General features: G+C 31.6%; 3 protein-coding genes and 1 non-coding gene across 4 annotated transcripts; 3 read left to right on the top strand and 1 right to left on the bottom strand.

Annotated features, from left to right (window-relative positions):
- The first annotated feature begins 3,969 nt into the window (after window positions 1-3,969).
- LOC123899781 (protein LURP-one-related 12-like) lies at window positions 3,970-5,985 on the top strand. Its single transcript, XM_045950999.1, has 2 exons — window positions 3,970-4,378; window positions 5,369-5,985. The coding sequence occupies exons 1-2, from the start codon at window positions 4,112-4,114 to the stop codon at window positions 5,777-5,779; spliced, it is 678 nt and encodes a 225-aa protein (XP_045806955.1). The 5' UTR covers window positions 3,970-4,111; the 3' UTR covers window positions 5,780-5,985.
- Window positions 5,986-12,341: 6,356 nt separating this feature from the next.
- On the top strand, window positions 12,342-15,561 carry LOC123899779 (G-type lectin S-receptor-like serine/threonine-protein kinase SD2-5). Its single transcript, XM_045950995.1, has 2 exons — window positions 12,342-12,632; window positions 12,973-15,561. The coding sequence occupies exon 2, from the start codon at window positions 12,983-12,985 to the stop codon at window positions 15,431-15,433; it is 2,451 nt and encodes an 816-aa protein (XP_045806951.1). The 5' UTR covers window positions 12,342-12,632; window positions 12,973-12,982; the 3' UTR covers window positions 15,434-15,561.
- Window positions 15,562-16,301: 740 nt separating this feature from the next.
- Window positions 16,302-19,350, bottom strand: LOC123899780. Its single transcript, XM_045950998.1, has 3 exons — window positions 18,486-19,350; window positions 17,846-18,018; window positions 16,302-17,059 (listed from the first exon to the last, which is right to left on the bottom strand). The coding sequence occupies exons 1-3, from the start codon at window positions 18,996-18,998 to the stop codon at window positions 16,903-16,905; spliced, it is 843 nt and encodes a 280-aa protein (XP_045806954.1). The 5' UTR covers window positions 18,999-19,350; the 3' UTR covers window positions 16,302-16,902.
- TRNAL-UAA lies at window positions 17,694-17,776 on the top strand. Its single transcript has one exon. It is a non-coding gene; the product is annotated as a tRNA-Leu (tRNA).
- Window positions 19,351-20,934: the final 1,584 nt, after the last annotated feature.

Here is a 20,934-nt window from a genome sequence, read left to right as displayed (position 1 = left end):
AAATTTATTAGTATTTTTTTTATAATCAATGGAAAATATATTAAATAAAAAGTAGTACTTGACCAATAAATAAATAAATAAAAAGGAGTAAAGAAAAACTGAGGGGCCAAAACTTAACACCCAATTAACAACCACATAAGAGTGTATCAATCAACCCAAAAGAGAATTACAACGGTAAACAACCTACACCAAAGTGGTATAAAAGACACAAGACAAAAAAGTGAAGCAAACAAATACAAACCAACATCACAACCCATCAAGCCCAACACGGGATCCGAACCATATTGCAAAAAAAATGACGAGTAAAATGTCGCAAGCATCAAAACAAATAAACCAGAGAAGGGTTAAGAAACGGTGAGAGAATCTGAACGCCAACACGGTAACATACACAGTACACACCAACCGACAACTCATGACAACAACGAGTAAAAGGCCATTTATAGCCAAATCCAAACTAAATCAAAGCACGACAGTAAAATAAATGGCGACGAATAATCAAACAACTGGATTTTCCATCTCATTTCTATTATGGGACTGTTTATAGTTCAACTCATGTAGTACTAATAATTTGTGTGCATGATTAGTTAAATATTACGACTTTGAGCAATTTGTGACCGAAGAAGTGGTTTTGGGGAGAGTAGCTATAGTCTAGGGTACGTGGTAGGGACAATGAAGAGGGTTGGGTAGTAGATATTCTTGTTCCTTGCTAGCTCCAAGTTCAATTTATGCTAGAAAAAACTTAACACTAATTTCTTGGTTAAGTAACTGGTATACAATACATACCTTTAAATGAATTATATGGTCATTTTTGTAAAGACTAATATTATTATAATAACACAAATAAAATGTATTTACATAGTCTTAGTAGCATTATTACAATAACTTCTTAATTTATTTTAATTTTATAGGAATTTCCCACCCGTCCGTCACTGAAAACACCACTTCCGATCCGACTTGCATGTGTAGAACCATTGTACCTCTTCTTTGGTATGAGTTTTGCATTAAAAAAAATATGGTGGAGACAAAAAGTTAAAAAAAGCTACTCCTTTTAATTTTAAATATAAAAAAAAAGAAATAATAATTTTTCAGATTTTTTGAATAATTAATAAATTTAATTTATTCTACAGACCATATAAGAACTAAAAGAATATTAAAAAATGTATCATATAAAAATATAAATTACAATCAGTTGAAGTAGTTTTTAATTCTTTTTTTTTTTTTTTGGTACAGAAGTAGTTTTTAATTCTATTGACAAGAGTTCAACGCAGTGGGTCAGAGTTCAGACACATAGTAGGTAATAAAAATACAGCAGGTGAAAAGGTAATAGTAATACTAAGAATGAGGGTAAAAAGGGCAAAAATATAAGGTTAGTACAAGTAAAATTTCAGTGTCTGCATCTGCAGACCGTGGGCCCCTGCTTTCCAAATTTTGGCCTTGTAGTGACCGGCCCATTCAACATGAATAGTTATAATCAATAAAATTAATTATGATAATAAATTCATTTCTACCCAAGAGTACTTAGATGAGATGACGCGGATCTCTTCTAACTTAACCAAGGTTCTGGGTTCAATCTCTGACTTGGGCATGCAGCAGTGTTAAAACTCTTAGGGAGAGTTTGCCATCGATTTGAGTCTCACAAGGCTCGAGAAATTAATCTCTACAATTTCACGCAGAGAATATCTGGTTTACATAAAAAAAAAATAATAAATTCATTTCTAGTGTATAGAACATACATCAACCATAAATATGTCCAATTATACAAAATTTAATTTTGCTAGATTGGTATTTTTCCCATCCTCGTTTTTTCTTGAAACTAGAAGTGACTAGCAAGGACAAGCAACAAGTGGAACCAAATTAGACAAAAATAAAATCAAGTCAATGAACTCAGCCACGCATGTATAATCAACATAGTTTGGGTTGTATATATACGTCAAAAAGGAAGAAAGAAAAAACAGAGTTTGAGGTATATATGTGTGTTGGCGTTCAAGTTATATTTTTGAGTATGTCGTCTGTGATTGGATGTTGTATAATGTCCACAATTTTTGTAGTGGCTTAAATATTTTGAGAATAAAATTGAGTGAATGTATATAAGTTAGTAATCGAAATTATAAGAATTAATGGATAAAATAACACCTTATTTTTGTGAATTAGTAAATTCATTCCATCAAAATTATAATTTTTTTTTTAAGAAGCCAAAGAATAACATTAAAGAATCTCAAATCATGCCACAAAATAGTCTGATTTTTTAAGAAAAATAATATAACAATTTCTTCGCACCAAGATCATGAGCATAGAAGATTGATATTCACCCAAACACTACCATCCCATCTCCGCACACTAACAACCAATTATTAAATGCACATACAACCAGTAGGATTCGACCACCAAAATTACAATACATTTTAATCCAAAAAAAAAAAACTATAATTCACCCTTTACTTTACTTTATTCATGTGTTTACTATTTTAGTAGATGTGGTGAGAAATATAATTTAAAAACTCATGTATAAATAGAAGATTTTGAATTTGAACATATAAAAATGTTAAGTTTAATAATTTCGACATTGTTAATTAAATTTTATATTTTAACCAAATATTGTCCGTGAATTATCTTACAAATTATGTTTTTTTTTTTAGATAAATGAAATGTCAAGTTATTAGAAACTCATACATAGCATCCGACCTTGCAATTTCAATATTTATATCAGTTGAGTTAGAATTTAAGGAGATGTTTATTGTTCTTTAATAATGTATCATATGGTAATTGAAGTATCATAATTTTTTTTTTGGTACTTAATTTTATATTGTTTCTACTTCAATGTCATCTCGCTAGAGATTAATAATGTACCAACATTAATCGAATCTTATAGAAAATATAAATCTTGTCTCTAAGTTGGTAGGGACATTGCATTATATATGTAGGGACCGAAATTCGAATCCCGGACACTCCACTTATCTATCTTAAGGTGGAATTTTCAGCCATTAGACTACTTAATTAAAAAAATATACTATCTCCGTCCTTAATTATAAGACCATGATTGACAAAAATGTACTATTCATTTACCTTGTTTTGACCGTATTTTTTTAATAATATATAAATATAAATATTAACATATAAGATATTGTTTAATTTATTTTGATGAGTATTTTTAAAATATTAAATTTTTATAATTTTTACTAATAGGAAATTAAAGATATTAGCGATCAAAATTGTGCATTGGCGTACGTGCTGCGATCAAATAAGGTCTTATAATTAGGGAATGAAGTAGTATAAGTCTTTGGGAACAAATTTTAGTTAAAGTAATTTTTACAAATTTAAATAATGTGAAAATTTTCAACATGTATATCTTCAAGCAATCCTGATGGTTATCGATATCCAAAAAAATTATATAGTTTGAAACTTTACCTCAAAAATTCCCGTCGCATAGCACATAGTATTTTGACTCCTGACATTTTGAAGTATTGATGACCATACCATACCATCCCATGCATGTATCAATTTATATACCCTACATCATAAATAAGGGAAATGCATGTATCAATTTCTATACCCCACGGTTTAGATGCTTCAAAGAGAAATTTTTTTTATTTTTTTGACAAAAGAGAAATTTTATCTTAAGAATGAACATTCAACGCCTTAAAATTTTATAAATTAATTTTTCTACTTCATTGAAAATGACCTACAAACACTTGCTAAATATCGAAAATAGCTCGATCCATTTAAACTCGATCGATTTTCAACGTGTTGAAAATGGTGCAAGATAGGATGGTCCGGTACTATGGACTTAAACTTTTAATTTAAAAAAATTAAAACTATCTAGATATTTTTTTAATAATAAATTAAAAAACTCTAGATACTGTAGTTTTGACCAATAAACAATTCTCCTAATTAATTAATAATTAAAAGTACTACTACTATTCTACCAAAAAAATAAATAAACTAAAGTATACTATAAATTGCAAGACACAAAGTATCGTTAAAGATTAGTGAGAACACTTTTTTTTCCTTAACATTACCAATAATATACGAGTCCCACATTCATAATTCACATTCTTTCATACTATACTACTCCAAAAGCTTAATTAGGTCTAACTTTCCAATTTCAATATTCATGACCCTTTGTATGGATTCTGAATCTACCGCAGAAAAAATGAAAGAGATATCAGTGGTGCAAGATGGTAATTACGTCTTCAAAGAAGAGATCCATTACACAGTTCTCAAAACCTCTCTCTTCTTCTCCGGCGATGGTTTCACCGCCTATGATTGTCATGGTCAACTCGTTTTCCGAGTTGACTCATATGGACCTGATTCTCGCAACCTAGATGAGCTTGTTCTTATGGATCCAGATGGCCGTTGTCTCCTCACTGTTCGCCGGAAGGTACGCCGCCACCACCTTCTACCTTTTGTACTCTCTTTCTTATAAACTGAGTCCACTCACTGAGTGATTTACATTATGAGTTTTTTTAATCACAAATATGTTATTAATCAGGTCTCTGTTTAAGACAAACAAAGACCGATGAAAAAGAAACTACAAGAGAGGTGCCGTATATACATGCATAGAAACGGTCTCCAGATCACCGGAGAAAACATCAACATGAGCCTCAACCCAAAAAGTTGTCCCCGAATACTAACTCCCGATCAATTTACATTATGAGTAACAGTTTGATTGCAGTAATTTGTAAATTTGAACATAAAATGATAAATTGATATATTATAGAACTTTCTTTTAAATTTCATTGAGTATATTATTAAAAATAATAATAATAATAATAATAAAAAAAGACAATAAAATCAGGTATGTACGATTCTGTGGGATGAAATGGATTATATTTTTGTTTTATGTTCATATTGTGACAATTGTGGTTGTTGTATGGAGATCTGCAATCTCATAATTTAAACTCTTTCAATGTCGTTTTACTTATAAAAAATTAAAATTTGAATTATCTGATCTTAATCAATTGGTATAGTTGTCTTGAATGCGTTATGCGCTAATAGTCTCACAAAAGATAGTCTAATTTGGAAATAAAGTGTGATATTTTTGTCTAAGTGCGGTTTAATTCTTTGATGCGTAAACCATACTGGTTTTTGAAAAGTTAAATTTTGTGATTTTATCAAACTCGTTGTGAATCTTTTAAATATGTTGTGAATTCGAGCATACATGTGTACTTTGTGTTTCGGAAAGGGAATGATTTCAATCCAATTCTATAGTAGACAAGTAAAATAGTGGTGTATTATTCCAACTTTTTTGTCTACCATTTATTGATAAGTCTTATCGTATCTTATATGGTCTTTATTTCGGTTGTGCATGATAGAACTGCCCTTCTTTTCTAATCGATTAATAATTGAACTTTAACATTTTTTGAAGTAGAGGCCGAGTTTGCATCAACGGTGGGAAGGTTTTAAAGGTGAAAGAATAGACGGTGATAAACCAACCTTCAGCATAAAAAGATCATCGATGATCGGACGATCACATTCAGGAGTAACAGTAGAGGTGTACAACAACTCTAATGAGGAGTACCATATCGAAGGGTGCTTCTCACAGCGTTGTTGCACCGTTTTTAACACGATGAAGGAAACAGTGGCTGAGATTCATCGTAAAGTGGACCCCACCACAGGTGTTATGCTTGGGAAAGAAGTGTTAACTCTTTGCGTTAAGCCTGGTTTTGATGCTGCTTTTGCAATGGGATTTGTTCTTGTACTTGATCAAATCAGTGGTAATAATTCCCTTGATGATGATGCAACTATGGAGCCTACGGTACACCCTACTACAGAAGATTAATTAAGAAGTTAAACAAAGTACATTGCATTGCTTAGCTATGATTGGGGATTTGTTTAATTTAACCCACTAACCTTTGGAGTGTCCCTCACGAAGGGAATCACCGCCCTTCTTTTCTGGTTCATGCCATTGGAAGAAAAGCTTTTTCAGTTTCCTATGTAAATTTTTATTTTATTTCATAAAAATACACATATCTAAAGTTGAGTTTATCTAAACTTAAAAAATAACATAAAATTTGGGGTTATCTATTCTGCATGTATCAAATAGCACTTTTAAGTGAGTGGTCTAGTCACTTTCAATATTGTAATAGTATTTGAAGATCTGATAAGCATTTTTCTTTTAAAAATTGATTATAAAAAGTCTTTACATTTTTCTTAAAGGTTAATGCAAAAAATGTTTTAAACTTAAAAATTACAGTAACATAAACTCTGCATGCATCAAATAGCACTTTTATGTGAGTGGTCTAAGTCACCGTCAATATTTTAATATATTTGAAGATCTGATATGCATTTTTTTAAAAAAAATTGATTATAAAAAGTCGAGAAATCAGACATTTAGTCTTTAAACTATCACTCTGTCACCAACTTAGTCCCTAAACTATTAAAAATAACTAAAAGGTCTTTAAACTATATTCACATCCTTCAATTTAGTTTCTCAGTTAACTTTTCCGTTAAGTGACCATTAATAATCCCTACCTATAAAAATACTTCAATTTAGTCCTTAAACTATCTTAAAAAACAACAAAATAGTCCCTAAACTATGATAAAAAAATTACAAAATCATCCTTAACAACACAGCTAGTATGACTAAATCATAATCCATCAAATTCATTACTGCTAAATCAAATTTAAACCAAATGAAACAACACCGCTAAATCAACATAAACCAAAAAACAAACTTAACCATAATTATATTTAAACCATAAACCATTCATTCATTACATAAGTCAACTAAACCATAATCCATTAAATTCATTATATGAGTCAACAAATCCACAATCCATCAAAATAACTAACTAAATCGCAATCCATAGTTAATCACCTAAGGTGAAATTCATCCCAAAAACAATTAGAACGAAAAACAGTGAAAAACGTACCTTAAAACAGCGACGACTAGAGAGATGAGGTCTGTGGCAATCGGAATTGGAGCGTAAAGGCGGCGCTAGCATTTTCAGATTGAGATGATTTGAGAGAGTTGATCAAGAAGAGAGAGATAAGAAGATGCAAATGAAGTGGGTTGAAGAAAAAAAACGTAGCCTTTTGGGTTTTAGGGTTTTAAAGAACAATTAACGGAAAATATAACAGAGGACTAAATTGGTGGATCGAAAATAGTTTAGGGACCTTTTAGTTAGTTTTAATAGTTTATGGACTGAGTTGGTAAAAGAGTGATAGTTTTGAGACTAAATTAACCGATTACTCTAAAAAGTCTTTACATTTTTCTTGAAGGTTAATACATTTTTACATAATCTTATAAAATCTTTCAAGATTTCATTTTTTTCAACAGAATCATATCTTAGAGTCTCAATTCAATCCACTCTTTAACTTTATTTTATCATAAATTCTCAAAGACATAACTACAACATAGAAACATAAAAAGTGAACCCTCCATCCATCCTATTTAGTTAGTAGCTGCATGGGACGCTAATATATATTAGTGAAAATTTGAATTTAAATTTTTTCATTTCTTTAAATTTAAAATGTATGAGCCTATAATCACTAAAAAATATAATAATTATTAAATTTTTTATACAAAGGGGCCGAAGCCCATAATTATTATTTTTAATTTCATAGCAAAATATTATTTTTAGGGAACCTTTTTCCTTTACGATTGAGAGAATGCTTATATAATAATACCCAGAGAAAAGATTATTCTATTCTAAATCAAGAGACATTCGTTAATTTAATCTAATTCATTAGGGAATAATTATCTACGATACTTTTTATTTAATATCCTTCATATTTTTTATAAAATTTTGACTTAACATTCCAGGCAGGTTTAGGCTTTTCAAAAATATATACATTATATCAATTATTAGTTGATTCAGTGGTGATTGACGCTGAACTTGGTAGGGAGGATCACTTGATGTCAGAACTAACCTTCGAACCAGATTAAACTGGTGGTGAAAAAAAAAAGCACTATTATGCGAAATTATCATTTGCCTTTTAAAAAATTTAATAAAAAAGTCATATAACTACTATAACTAGAGATAAAAGGAGTACTCGAACTATTGAAAAAAAAAGTGATCTCTATATTGCAAATTTGCAATTGCTGTCAGACAAGATCAATAAAATGACAATGCAATCCTAATGTAGACCTATTTTGAACACATAGATGATCTATAATATAGAGTCCAACCTTACTCGTACTACCTTTTATGTAATAATTAAGTAATAAGTGGACGCCTTTTGATTTTGTACCCCACGTACCAACATGAGATGATCTAAAGGTCGACCAGCCTTGTTTCATATGGATCTTTGAAGGGAATAAAGTAATCTAAATTTAAAAAGTTAAAAGTTATTTTAATAAATTTATGGTTTATGACAAAAATATGATACAGATGCATTAAAAATAATTTTACATTGTCATTTAATAATGAACATATATTCGGCTAAATTATTCTACTTTGATTAATATAATGACATGATAGAATGTTTGATTTTTATTAGATGTCAATGCAAAATTAATTTATATTTTAAAACATACACTAGTCTCTTTAAGTTTTTAAGGAGTACTCCGGTTTAGTTTTTTATGAAAATAATTTTTAGTTATGATTTACTTATCTTATAGCCGAACTCTAATTTATCGAAAGCCTCTTCTCCAATAAGTCAGATGGGTTAATACAAAAAAACATAGACAAATACCTTATTTCCTTATTAACATTGTTAATTTTTCATTAACTATTTTGAGATAATTTTCTCACAAAATTTAATGAGGATTTGAATATTTTAGAAGCTCACAATATTTTTTCGCTAGATAACTTAAAAAAGTTAACGCGAATCATATATTTTCTCACAACATTTAATGTAATTTTTTTTTTCGGTTTTTAAAACCCCTATTAACCCCCCCTTTTTTTTGCTAAACATAAATATACTCCAGCTTGCTACATGGACACGACACGGACCATTTTCTTGGCCATAATTGCTCCGACGGAATTTTTTTTTTCTACCCCAACGATCTTCACTCTACCCCAACATATTTTTCAAAATACCCAATATACCCTTATAAAAAAATTAGTATATTTTAATTTTTTTTTTGTCGTATTATACTGTTCCGGTAGACTGTTTCATCATCCCAAAAAACTGTTCCGGTAAGTATTTATCTATACCGGTATGTTAATTTTACCAGTACACTTTTTAAAAAGTGTTCCGGTAATCTTACCGGTACACTTTTTAATAAGTGTTCCGGTATTGATTTTCTTGGCTTTGCTTTGTATCCCAAGACACACCATTTATATACTGTGGGACCAAATCATCGGGAAATCTCCGTTTACACCTCCTCTAAGTCTCCATGCAAGCAAACATTTTTGACATCGAACTGGTATAGTTCTCATACATAGTGGGCTACAAGAGAGAGTACAAGATGAACAATGTTCATCTTTTCCATTGGGGAAAATAGGTTTAATTTGAGTGTATCCTTTTGTCATTAGTTTTGCCCTGTATCGATCATAAGTGTCATCTAATTTGTGCTTAACTGTATAGATCCACATGATTAACAATTTTCTTGCCTCATGATCTCTCAAAAATCTCCCAAGTTTCATCATTTTCAAGTGCTTTCAGCTCCTCATCCATAACTGGGACCAAACTTTCATCCTTTAGTGCCTCTTGACAGATGTCAGATTTCTCAAAGAGTCAGCAACTGTAATAAAACTCTGGTGCTGCAAGGGAAAACGTTTAGAAGAGACAAATTGAGAAATAGGGTACTTGGCACAAGACCTTTTGTCTTTTCTCAAAGCTATTGGTAAGTCATAAGGATTAAGGTCAAAAGCGTTAGAAATTTGAGAAGTGGATGTAGATGGATTATTTTCAGCAGTTACCTCTGGCTTGGGCGATTGAAGTTGTTTATGGATCAAAGATTTTGAAGCTTTATAGAAATGAATTTCTCACTGCCTTTATATTCATTTTGCTGAATATCCTGTGCTTCTTTTGCCTTATTAACACCTACAATTCTTGAATAAATGCCTTTGATCAATCATGTAGAGAAGGGAAGTTGCATCTTTCTTTACAATTTCTTTATATTGCTTCAAATGGTTCCCTTGCAAAGCCACTGGTTGTGGCTGTTTTCTATATCCTTTTTCTACAATGTCCCAAAGATCTCGGGAAATGAAGAAAGTCTTCAGTTGATCACTCCAATATTCATAGTTTTCACCATAGAAAATGGGAAGTTGGCTTGGGGAATATTGAAAGAGAGTAGTTATATTTGAAGGAGAGGCCATAAGGTTCTAAACAAAAGTGGATCTATTTGAAAGAGAGTAGTTAATTTTTACCGGAACACTTATTAAACATACCGGAACACTTATTAAAACCAAGTGTACCGGTAAAATCAACACCGGAACACTTATTAAAAGGTGTACCGGTAAAATTAACATACCGGAACACTTTTTAAAAAGTGTACCGGTAAAATTAACATACCGGTATAGATAAATACTTACCGGAACAGATTTTTGGGAGGATGAAACAGTCTACCGGAACAGTATAAGACGACAAAAAAAAATTATTAAAATATACTAATTTTTTATAAGGGTATACCGGGTATTTTGAAAAATATGTTGGGGTAGAATGAAGATTGTTGGGGTAGAAAAAAAAAATTCCTTGCTCCGACTGTTCAACCGAACCGAACAATCACTATCTTGAAACCCACAAGCCAACGATATTTGGGCTCATTTTGATTTTTTATTTTACAACATTTCACAAATTCACCCTTCTTTTATAATTAATATTATCATGTTATATATAGTTATTATTTTTTTTTTACTATTGTATAGAAATCTTTATTAAGCAAGTTGAATTCTTTTATCCCAACGTTGTAGCTAACAGCTGGAAGGATGACTAATCTTTAACGATAACCAGTTTTTGTTGAAAAATATGAAATCTTTTCTCTCAACTGTGTATACTATATTTATTTATTTTTTGATATGTTTTTGTTTAAGAAGCTAAATTAGCCCACCCAAATTGACATCAGAGAGAATCGAACCTGAGACATTAAGGAGGAGCACACTCCCAGGTCTCAAGCCAATACCACCACACCAGAGAAAATCATTTTTTTGACATGGTAAAAATGATTTTGTTGAAATTTTAAATTATACTATAACACAAGTTAAAATTACGATGACATTGTCTCGTGAGCTTAGATTAGTTGGCAGAGGCATTGCATTATATATGTAAGGAGCCGAGATTCGAACTCAGAACATCCCACTTATCCATCTTAATGGTATAATTTTTAGCCAATAAATTATGATGACATTGTGATTTTTCAAAACTTATCTTAAATTTAAACACACAAGTCAAAAATCATCCACCTTACAAAACTAATTTTGACCTTCATTGCCTTTTTTATGGCATTCACATTCAAGATCCTGATTTTTTAAAGTAACTTTTGCTGATTTTAAATCTATTCATGTGTTACACAAAGGAGCATTCATTGTATTGGATTCAATTGTCAAACACAACAAACTACTCAAATTTTATAAAAGAGAAGGGGAACCCCCTTGCTATAGAAGCCATGAAAAACAAATTATTAGCACTCTAATTAAAAATTTGTTCCATATTAGTTCACGTTTGGACTTGTATTTTGTCTCCTATCCGCTTTAAATAGTACTACATTGGATAAGATAATGTTTAGAAATGAGTTTAAGAGCAAGCCCATTTTTTAATTTACTTTAAGTCAATTTAGTAAAGGTTAAGTTAGATTTAACTCAAATTCTAAAATGATAACATAATTTTGAACCATTAACATTTGGAGCATGAACGCGTGTGACGTGTGTCATATTATATGAGATGATATCTAAATAAAAAATAACTGTATAAGTGAAAACAGTTTCCACCTTATAAGTCGTTTTTTGTAATGGTTGAATTATAATAAAATAGGGTAACTCAACAAATCATGAAGAAACTCTGATACCATCTTAAAATTGGGTGTTGAACCTAATTTAACCCTACAAAACTTGTTTGTAAGGTGAGAATTACCTTTTACTTATAAACTCTTATGAATCTCAATGTGAGAGTTATTATCAATCCCAAACTAACAAAGCACAAGTTATTTCTTGAGAGCATAATAAATTAATATTCCTCAAGGCTCAAATTAAACTAGAAATTTAGAAATGAAAAATCACCAAGGAACAGCTTTTATTTTTGGAATTACTTCAATATACAATAGTGTTTTCCAAGTTCTATTTATCAAATTGGATTAGTACAAGAATTAGAAATAAGCATTTGAATTTTTTTTGTGGTCCTTAATTACGTTTAGATGTCAATTTGCAAGGATACTATTCAAAGTACGTAATAAATTAGTAGTATTATGTGACAATTATGTGTCAATTAACAAGAGCAACGAGATTATAGTATTATACAAAGAACCTTATTCACTCACTCACTCAATATCACAACGTGACAATTACCTCAAAAATGGGGACAATAATGTTGCCGTACGACAATTCAACTACCATCATAAATAAACACATAAAGTGGTAGCTCAACAAAACTTCAACTCATTCTTCTCATGAACTTGAACATTTGGCCTCAAAATTTCCATGGCTTCATCTAGCCACAATCTTCCATACAATTCTTCATATGCTTTCTTTAGTCAAACAAGATAACATGACTCCATAGTTTCTCTTTGGAAAACGGATTTGCTGTCATCGGTATGTAACATTTCTCCCTTAATTTATGCTAGTTTAGTTTCTCTCATGTTGTAATTTACAATTTTATATGTTTTTGCTTACCATATCAAACTTATTTAAGGACAAATCATTCGGCAAACTCGGGTCCGAAATATAGCTAGAACATTTTTTATCAGATTTTATTTACTTACTTCTCGGTTGAACTCTGAATTATCATGACCACTTCCCTAGGAACTAGAGGTTTAAGACCGAAAAATATCGAACTACAATTATCGTATTAATAATTTTGACAGATCTTTCTAAAGTCAGCATTTTTTTGAATTATTATGTAGTTAAACTAAAACCCAATATTTAAATGCAGCTATAAAATCATGGGCTTAGTGAAAAATGGAATCTTGATTTTGCATGTGTTGATGCTCCTTCTGTTAAGAATCTGCCAAGCCAATGATCAACACATTCATCAAATATATCCCGGATTCAGTGCATCACGTTTAGATTGGAACGATCATAATGGTTTTTTCTTACTATCTAACAACTCAGCTTTTGCTTTTGGATTCTTCACAACTCTTGATGTTTCATTGTTTGTTTTAGTAGTCATTCATTTGAGTAGCTACAAAGTTGTTTGGACTGCAAATAGAGGTTTACTTGTTAGAAATTCTGACAAATTTGTGTTTGATCATAGTGGAAATGCTTATTTAGAAAGTGGAAATAGTTTTGTTTGGGAAACAAACACAACAGGACAGACAGTTAGGGACATGGAATTGTTGGATTCAGGAAATTTGGTTATGTTTGGTGAAAATAAGAAAGTTATTTGGCAAAGTTTTAGTCATCCTACTGATACACTTTTGCCTGGTCAATCCTTTGTTGATGGAATGAGTCTTAAAAGTTTTCCGAATCGAATGAACTTGTTTCATTATTTTAGTTATATAGAAGGTGATTTGGTTCTATATGCAGGTTTTGAAACGCCGCAATTGTATTGGTCTTTAATGGAAGAAGTTAGTAATAGAAGTTCGAAGAATGTAACAAGTAAGAATAATAAGGTTCACTATGCTTCTTTGGTTTCTAATTCATGGAACTTTTATGATAAAAGTGGTGCTTTGGTTTGGAAAATTGTATTTTCTGATCATTCAGATCCTAAGTCATTCTATGCGGCTATTTTGGATCCGAATGGTGCAATATCTTTTTATGATCTTAACAAAGGAAAAGCTACTAATCCTGAGGTGTTTAAAGTACCACAAGACCCTTGTGGAATTCCTGAGCCTTGTGATCCTTACTATGTTTGTTTCTTTGAGAATTGGTGTGAATGTCCTACGCTTCTTCGATCGCGTTTCAATTGCAAACCTCCTAACATCTCAGCTTGTTCACCTAGGAGTACTTCAACAGAACTTCTATATGTTGGTGAAGATCTTGATTATTTTGCGCTTAAGTACGATGCTCCTGTTTTAAAATCAACATTGAATTCGTGCAAAGATGCTTGTGTAAGAAACTGTTCTTGTCTTGTACTTTTCCATGAAAACAGTACTGGTAGATGCTTTCATTTTGATCAAACCGGAAGCTTCCAACGATTTAAAGGGAACAGTGGCGGTTTTGTTTCATATATGAAGGTCTCAACTGACCGTGGTGGCATTGTCCGCGATAATAATGGAAGAAAGGACATGGTGATTGTTTCTGTCATAGGGATTCTCACAGTTTTGGCTATTTTTGGTCTTATGACTGGATTTTGGTGCTACTACAAGACAAAGAAGAAGAATTTCGATAAGTATCCTCAAGATACTTTAGAGGAAGATGATTTCTTTGATGGTCTCTCTAGTATGCCAGCGCGATTTACTTATACTGCTCTTGCTAGAGCAACTAAGGACTTCTCCACGAAAATTGGGGAAGGAGGATTTGGCTCAGTGTATCTAGGATTACTTGAAGATGACACACAATTAGCAGTGAAAAAATTGGAAGGAGTTGGACAAGGAGCAAAAGAGTTCAAAGCAGAAGTATCGATAATTGGAAGTATTCACCATGTTCATCTTGTGAAGCTTAAAGGGTTTTGTGCCGAAGGTCCTCATCGCCTTCTTGTGTATGAGTATATGGCAAGAGGTTCGTTGGATAAATGGATCTTCAAAAACAGCGAAAACACTTTGTTGTTAACTTGGGAAACAAGGTACAACATTGCAATAGGAACTGCAAAAGGATTGGCCTATCTTCATGAGGAGTGTGAAGTTAGGATCATTCATTGTGATATCAAACCACAAAATGTTCTTCTTGATGATAATTTCATGGCTAAGGTTTCAGATTTTGGATTGGCGAAACTAATGAGCAGAGAACAAAGCCATGTTTTCACAACTCTTAGAGGAACAAGAGGTTATTTAGCACCAGAATGGATAACTAACTACGCGATTTCGGAGAAGAGTGACGTGTTTAGCTATGGAATGCTTTTGCTTGAGATTATTGGTGGAAGGAAAAACTATGATCAATGGGAAGGTTCGGAGAAAGCACATTTTCCTTCTTATGTATCAAGAATGATGGAGGAAGGAAAAATAAGAGAAGTTATTGATCAAAAGATAGATATTGACGAGAACGATGAACGTGTTGTGACTGCTCTTAAAGTTGCTCTTTGGTGTATACAAGATGACATGAATTTGAGACCTTCCATGAGTAATGTTGTTCAAATGCTTGAAGGTTTGTGTCAAGTGAATGATCCACCTTTGTTACAATCAAGTGCCTATTCAGCTTATTTGAAAATGAGTAGTGGAGAAGCTAGTTCATCAGGACAAGCTAGTTTTTATAGTAATGTGCCTTTGTCTTGTGTTCAGTTATCAGGACCAAGATAAGATAATGATTAGATGTAGATGAATTATGCATGCACATTTTTTTTATGTCTATAAAATATGCACTGTGTTTGGATTTAGAACTACTACGAAGTTCATTTAAGTTATTGAAACTAAGTTGAAATTCAACTACTATGAAGTTCATTTAAGTTATTGAAATTAAGTTGAAATTCAACTTATTTCTGTTTTGTTCTGAGAATCTTGCTTGAGTTTAATATGATGTTCAAATTATGCGTGAATTCGATGTATTATCAGTTCAAAATTGTACACTCTACACATCCTAAGTCATAAAAATGTTTTATGAATTAATGGGTCACTTCAATGTTCTCAACTATTTCAATTCATGTCGTGTATTTAAAAATTATTTACAAAAAAAAATAATGGAATTTACATTTTAGTTCATTACACATTTCAAAGCTTTCCTATCATTTTCAAGGGTTGGGGATGCCCTTTTTTTTTTTTTATCCATTTTCTTTGTTACTGTATAAATAATTCTACGTTAATCATGTATCGAAATTAATCCCATTATAATTATTTTAAAAAAATAAAAAAAATTAACCAAACAACATACGCTATAAACAAATCAGCTGCCTGCATGATTCAAGCCTGAAACCTACATCACCATTTCTACTTCAATATACTACATCCTAATACTCACCAACTTGAGGAGATTTTTTTGACTAAAAAACTTGAGGAGATTGTTATGTAAGTTTGTTGCAAAAACATATGTCTTTAGGAAAATTATTATTATATAAGTTTAGTGAATGCAATTAAAATATGATTTTATATGTCAAATATTGAGTAGGTGATGAAAAATAAGAAAAAGAGAGCACGATTTAGAATCTAAATAAAAACCACCTATTTTAGAACTAGAAAAAGACTTCAATATTCATTTATTTAATTTCTACCAAAATTTCATATATTTTCAAATGATACAACAGTGAAATCCTCACTAGCAAACAATACTACATTCTCTTATGAGTTTGCTAGTTTGACACACAAATTTGATATCAAAATTTGACAGTAACTTAAATGGTCAATCCAATTTAAATATGTGGTAATTACGTTCAACAGATGGTTAATGAATATAATAAGGTGTTGCAACTCATGAACCATCCACATAATACAATTAACCACTACTTTTAAACATCCAAATTGTGTTCAAATATGTATGATTTTTAGATGTTCAAATTGTGTTGATTGGATATATAGTCAATAAATTGTGTGGAAAAAAGACCATTTAAATTATTGTCGTATTTTAATGTCAAATTGTGCGTCAAAATATTACTTCTCTTCGCTTATTTATGGCCATACCATTAGCCATTTACAACTAAAAAGTGATATATGTTGTCTCGTAAGCTTAGCTCAATTGACACAGACATTACATTCTATATACTAGAAGTCGGAGTTCGAATACCGGTCATCCTACTTATCTACAAGAAAAAGTGATATATGCTAAATCAACATAGAGGTTAGATTTTAGAGGCTGCAGTAACATGAGAACGACCATTAGCTCCTTGAAAGAGATCAGGTGAATATGTATGGTTCTTATCAGTTTTATGTTGGCAGTCATTATCTTCATCTTCTTCAACATCCCATAGAAATTTTGCATATGAAGCCAGGACGTAGCTGATGTCATAATAATATTAAGAGGATATTAATTTGCATATTAGTTTTTATATGTAATAACTTTGAAGCAAAATGAGGAAGCAAACAAACCCTTTGGAAATAAAGCCAGAAAATAAAACAAAACATCTATAGAATTTTTCTAGGATAACAATTTTGCTAATGAGTATTGACTACTCCCTCCATTTTGAACGCATGGATTAAAAAACAATCAATTTTTTTATTGTTGTCAAGTAAATAGTTATAATTTCATCTTAAAATGAAAGTGTCTGAGGTTTGAACCCTAACTTCTATGCTAGAACACCGACCACCACCGCAGTCTACCTCCGCGTGGTCAATTGAGAAGAGAGAACAAGAGCAATTTGTGTGTCGACACATGAACTTTTTTTTTTTTGAATCAGCTAATGTCGACACATGAACTTAAACATATTTTTGGATCCCTCACACAAAAAAACTTATACATCATGTAATTATTTTAAAAATATATATTATTTAAATATTACTTTTTATTCTTTTTTTTTTTTGTGACCAAATATTTCAGTTAACCTAAGAATTATTCACATAACAAATGTTCAAATAATAGAGCTCAGACATAACTTAAAGTAATATATATAAAAAAGCAAGAGACTAACACAAAGCAGGCTTGCCCGAGTGGTCTAAGGGGGTAGACTTAAGACCTACTGCACTGAGTGCGCGTGGGTTCGAACCCCACAGCCTGCAATCTTTTTTTTTTATAATTTTTTTTTTGAACAATAAAAAAATACATAAGATTTATTAAGATGATCTTACCAATCATTTGGATCACTTTTAACAGCTCGATCAAAATAGTCTTCAGCTCTATCAGCATTCTTTTCTGTTTGCCATATTAAATCAGCATATAGTGATAAAGCATCACCATAACCAGGGTTAACCAAAATTGCTCTTTCAACATACTCCTCTGCTTTACCATAATCTCCACGTACCTACTTTTCAAAATTTAATATATCACAAAAACAACAAATTTCATGTCACAAATACCATATATTTTAATCACATTACTCTTCTTTTTGTTCATAGTTTTTTAATTCATATGGTCTGCCGTCGTCACATAAATAACTAATAAACGAAGATCAGCTGATACATATTCAAGTTCAGCATTTTAATTTTAAAAATAAAAATTTGTATTAAATTTTAGAGCGCATAATCTTGATCCAGCGACTACCATATACCGACCATGGTCGGCACATAATTAAGTGACTAATATATGAAGATCGAATACTAGTTCAGCATTTTTTATTTTTTAAAAAATAAAATTATGTACTAAATTTGGAGGCGTATGATCTTGATCCAGCGACCACCAATGTACCGACCACGTGAATGTTGGGATTAACAACATGATCAAGCACAAGTATAGCCACTCTCAGTAAAATAAACCAAAATAATTAATTACCTCCTTTAAAAACTTAGCATAATTTCCAAGTAAAAGAGAATTATTTGGGTTTGCTTCAATCATGTTCTGATAATAAGCATCAATTTCATCTCTACCATAATCACTTTCCCACCCATTTCCATTTCTTCCACCACCACCAGAGCCTCTTCCACTACCATTAGTCCTGCCACCATCACATCCCATATCACCATCACCCATTACTAAAGTTTGCAATTTTCCAACTTTTTTACCACCTTCTTCATGATCCAATACTTGCTTATGCTTATCTAAACTAGAGCTTGAAAACATTTCTCTAATAGAAGGTGTTGTTTTTTTCTTGTAAATTTTTTGTTCTGTTTCTTCTTGATGATGATGATTCTTAACAAGGTTACTACGTGGTGCAGAGTTTTTGTTTTTATGTCTTCGACTTGCAAGGGTTCTAGGTTGGCGATTGAGTTCTTGTTCAGAAGAAGATTCCATTGAATGAGGAAGGAAAGAACTTGGAATTGGTGCACTATAGCTTCTTAGTAACATGGTTTTTTGGAAAAGTTGAAAGAAGTGGTGGCTAGGGAGTGAAAAAGTGTTGAAGCACTAAGAATGAAAGGTGATAGAATAGAAAGTGAGTGATATAGAGAGTGAGTGAATGAATATTGAAAGAAGAGAAGAGAAGAGAATTGAAGGTAGGTCTATAGAGAAGGAAAGAAAAGGGTGAGACGTGACTATATTTTATTCATGAAGCGGTGTATATATGGCGGCATTAGTAGTATATGATCATGAAAATACAAGTTTAAGATTAAGACATATGAGAAATTATTAATGGATATTGGATACCACTCACTCATGATTTGGATTTGCTACAATAACAACATCAAGCACTTTTCAATCTAAACTATCTCAGATTAAGGACCATAAGTTTTATACAGACTTTTCTTCATCGTAAATCGGGTATTTTCTACGCTTAACTGTAGAAACTAATCCTTCGAATCTTTGTGTAATCTAAATGGATTGAATGGAAAACTCTTCATAAATTCATACATGCCCAATTTAGGGATCGAACTCAGGTCCTTGGTTAAGCTAGAAGAGACTTGTATCATCTCATTTAAGTCAGTGGCGGAGCCAGAAAAATTATAAAGTTTGGGCAAAATCTCAGTTTTGAACAAAAAAATTCAGTTTTGCCTTAAATTAACCCCTAAAAATCTCAGTTTTGCCCTTTATTCCCTAAAGTACCAAATTTTTTACCAGAACCTGGGCAAGTGGTCGGGCTGTAGATCCGCCCATGATCTATGAGCTCTTGGATAGTTTTAAACGAAATTTGTTATTATGTAATTCGAATTGTGTGAACTCATATATTAATGCTTGAGATAAAAAATAACTGTGTAACCGCGTATTTATTCAAAATAGGGAATTTAAATCAATCATTCAAGATTTGTTCATTGATTCGCGGTATTTTTGTAAGACTCAATCTCCGAGTAAACCACTAAATTAGTCCTCTTTGTAATCGACTCTCAAATAGGTCATTGACTCTTTCAATATCTCAAATTAGTTCTTATCTCTGTAAATGTTTCTCAATATGGTCTCTCTGTTGACATCAGTTTTCTAACATGTCAGCGTTAAATGCGTTGAAGTGGAGTGTTAAGTGTCACGTGAACTATAACATCACACAGTTTAAGTGTTAGCAAGTCAACGGTCAATTTAAAATAAAGATTATTTGATGAAAATTGGTAAAATTATAGATTAATTTGACGGTAAGTTGGAGGCGTCAAAAACTATTTTGATAGAAAGTGGACGAAGATAGAGAGAGAGAGATTTATTTGACAGTAACTAAAACAAATGTTCACGGAGGAACCAAATCAAAAAACCTTTGCAGGGATATGGACTAATTTGAAATATAAAAGAGTGACAGACCTATTTGAGAGCGAATTACAGAGACAGAGACCAATATGATGGTTTAATCCTCAATCTCCATCGGTGCTCCAAGTGATTAATGAATTTTTAATTGTAGTCTAATTAACCATAACTTTTAGTCGAAATAATCATTAATAGTAACTTACGTCTCACATTTAAAATTATATATATAATAGTATTAATATTTGTGGAAGTAAGTTTTTAACGTATTTTTATCGATGAGTATACAAGTATTAAATAAGGTGTTCTGGACTGGGCCCAATCACCGAGGACCAAAGTCGCCTTCCACTGTTCAACGGTCATAGAAGTCAGCTTTTTGTAACGGCCAACATCAATCGAAATGATTGATATTTACAGTAGATTATTGGCCATTATTGACAAGGGCGACGTATCTGTCCTCATATCAATGGTTTTGGCTCCGCACTGATGACTATATAAACATTCTCACGTGGTAGGATCGGGTATTCTATCCTTACTCTCTAAAACATACACTTCACGCAAGCCCAATGTCACATCAATTGGCCTAAATATATAACCATTCACCACCTCTCAAGATATGCATTAC

This window comes from Trifolium pratense, linkage group LG7 (genome assembly GCF_020283565.1).
Source record: "Trifolium pratense cultivar HEN17-A07 linkage group LG7, ARS_RC_1.1, whole genome shotgun sequence".
NCBI classification, from domain to species: Eukaryota; Viridiplantae; Streptophyta; class Magnoliopsida; order Fabales; family Fabaceae; genus Trifolium; species Trifolium pratense.
Note: the sequence above shows the minus strand (reverse complement) of the source record. Positions and strands in the feature narration are given on the sequence as shown.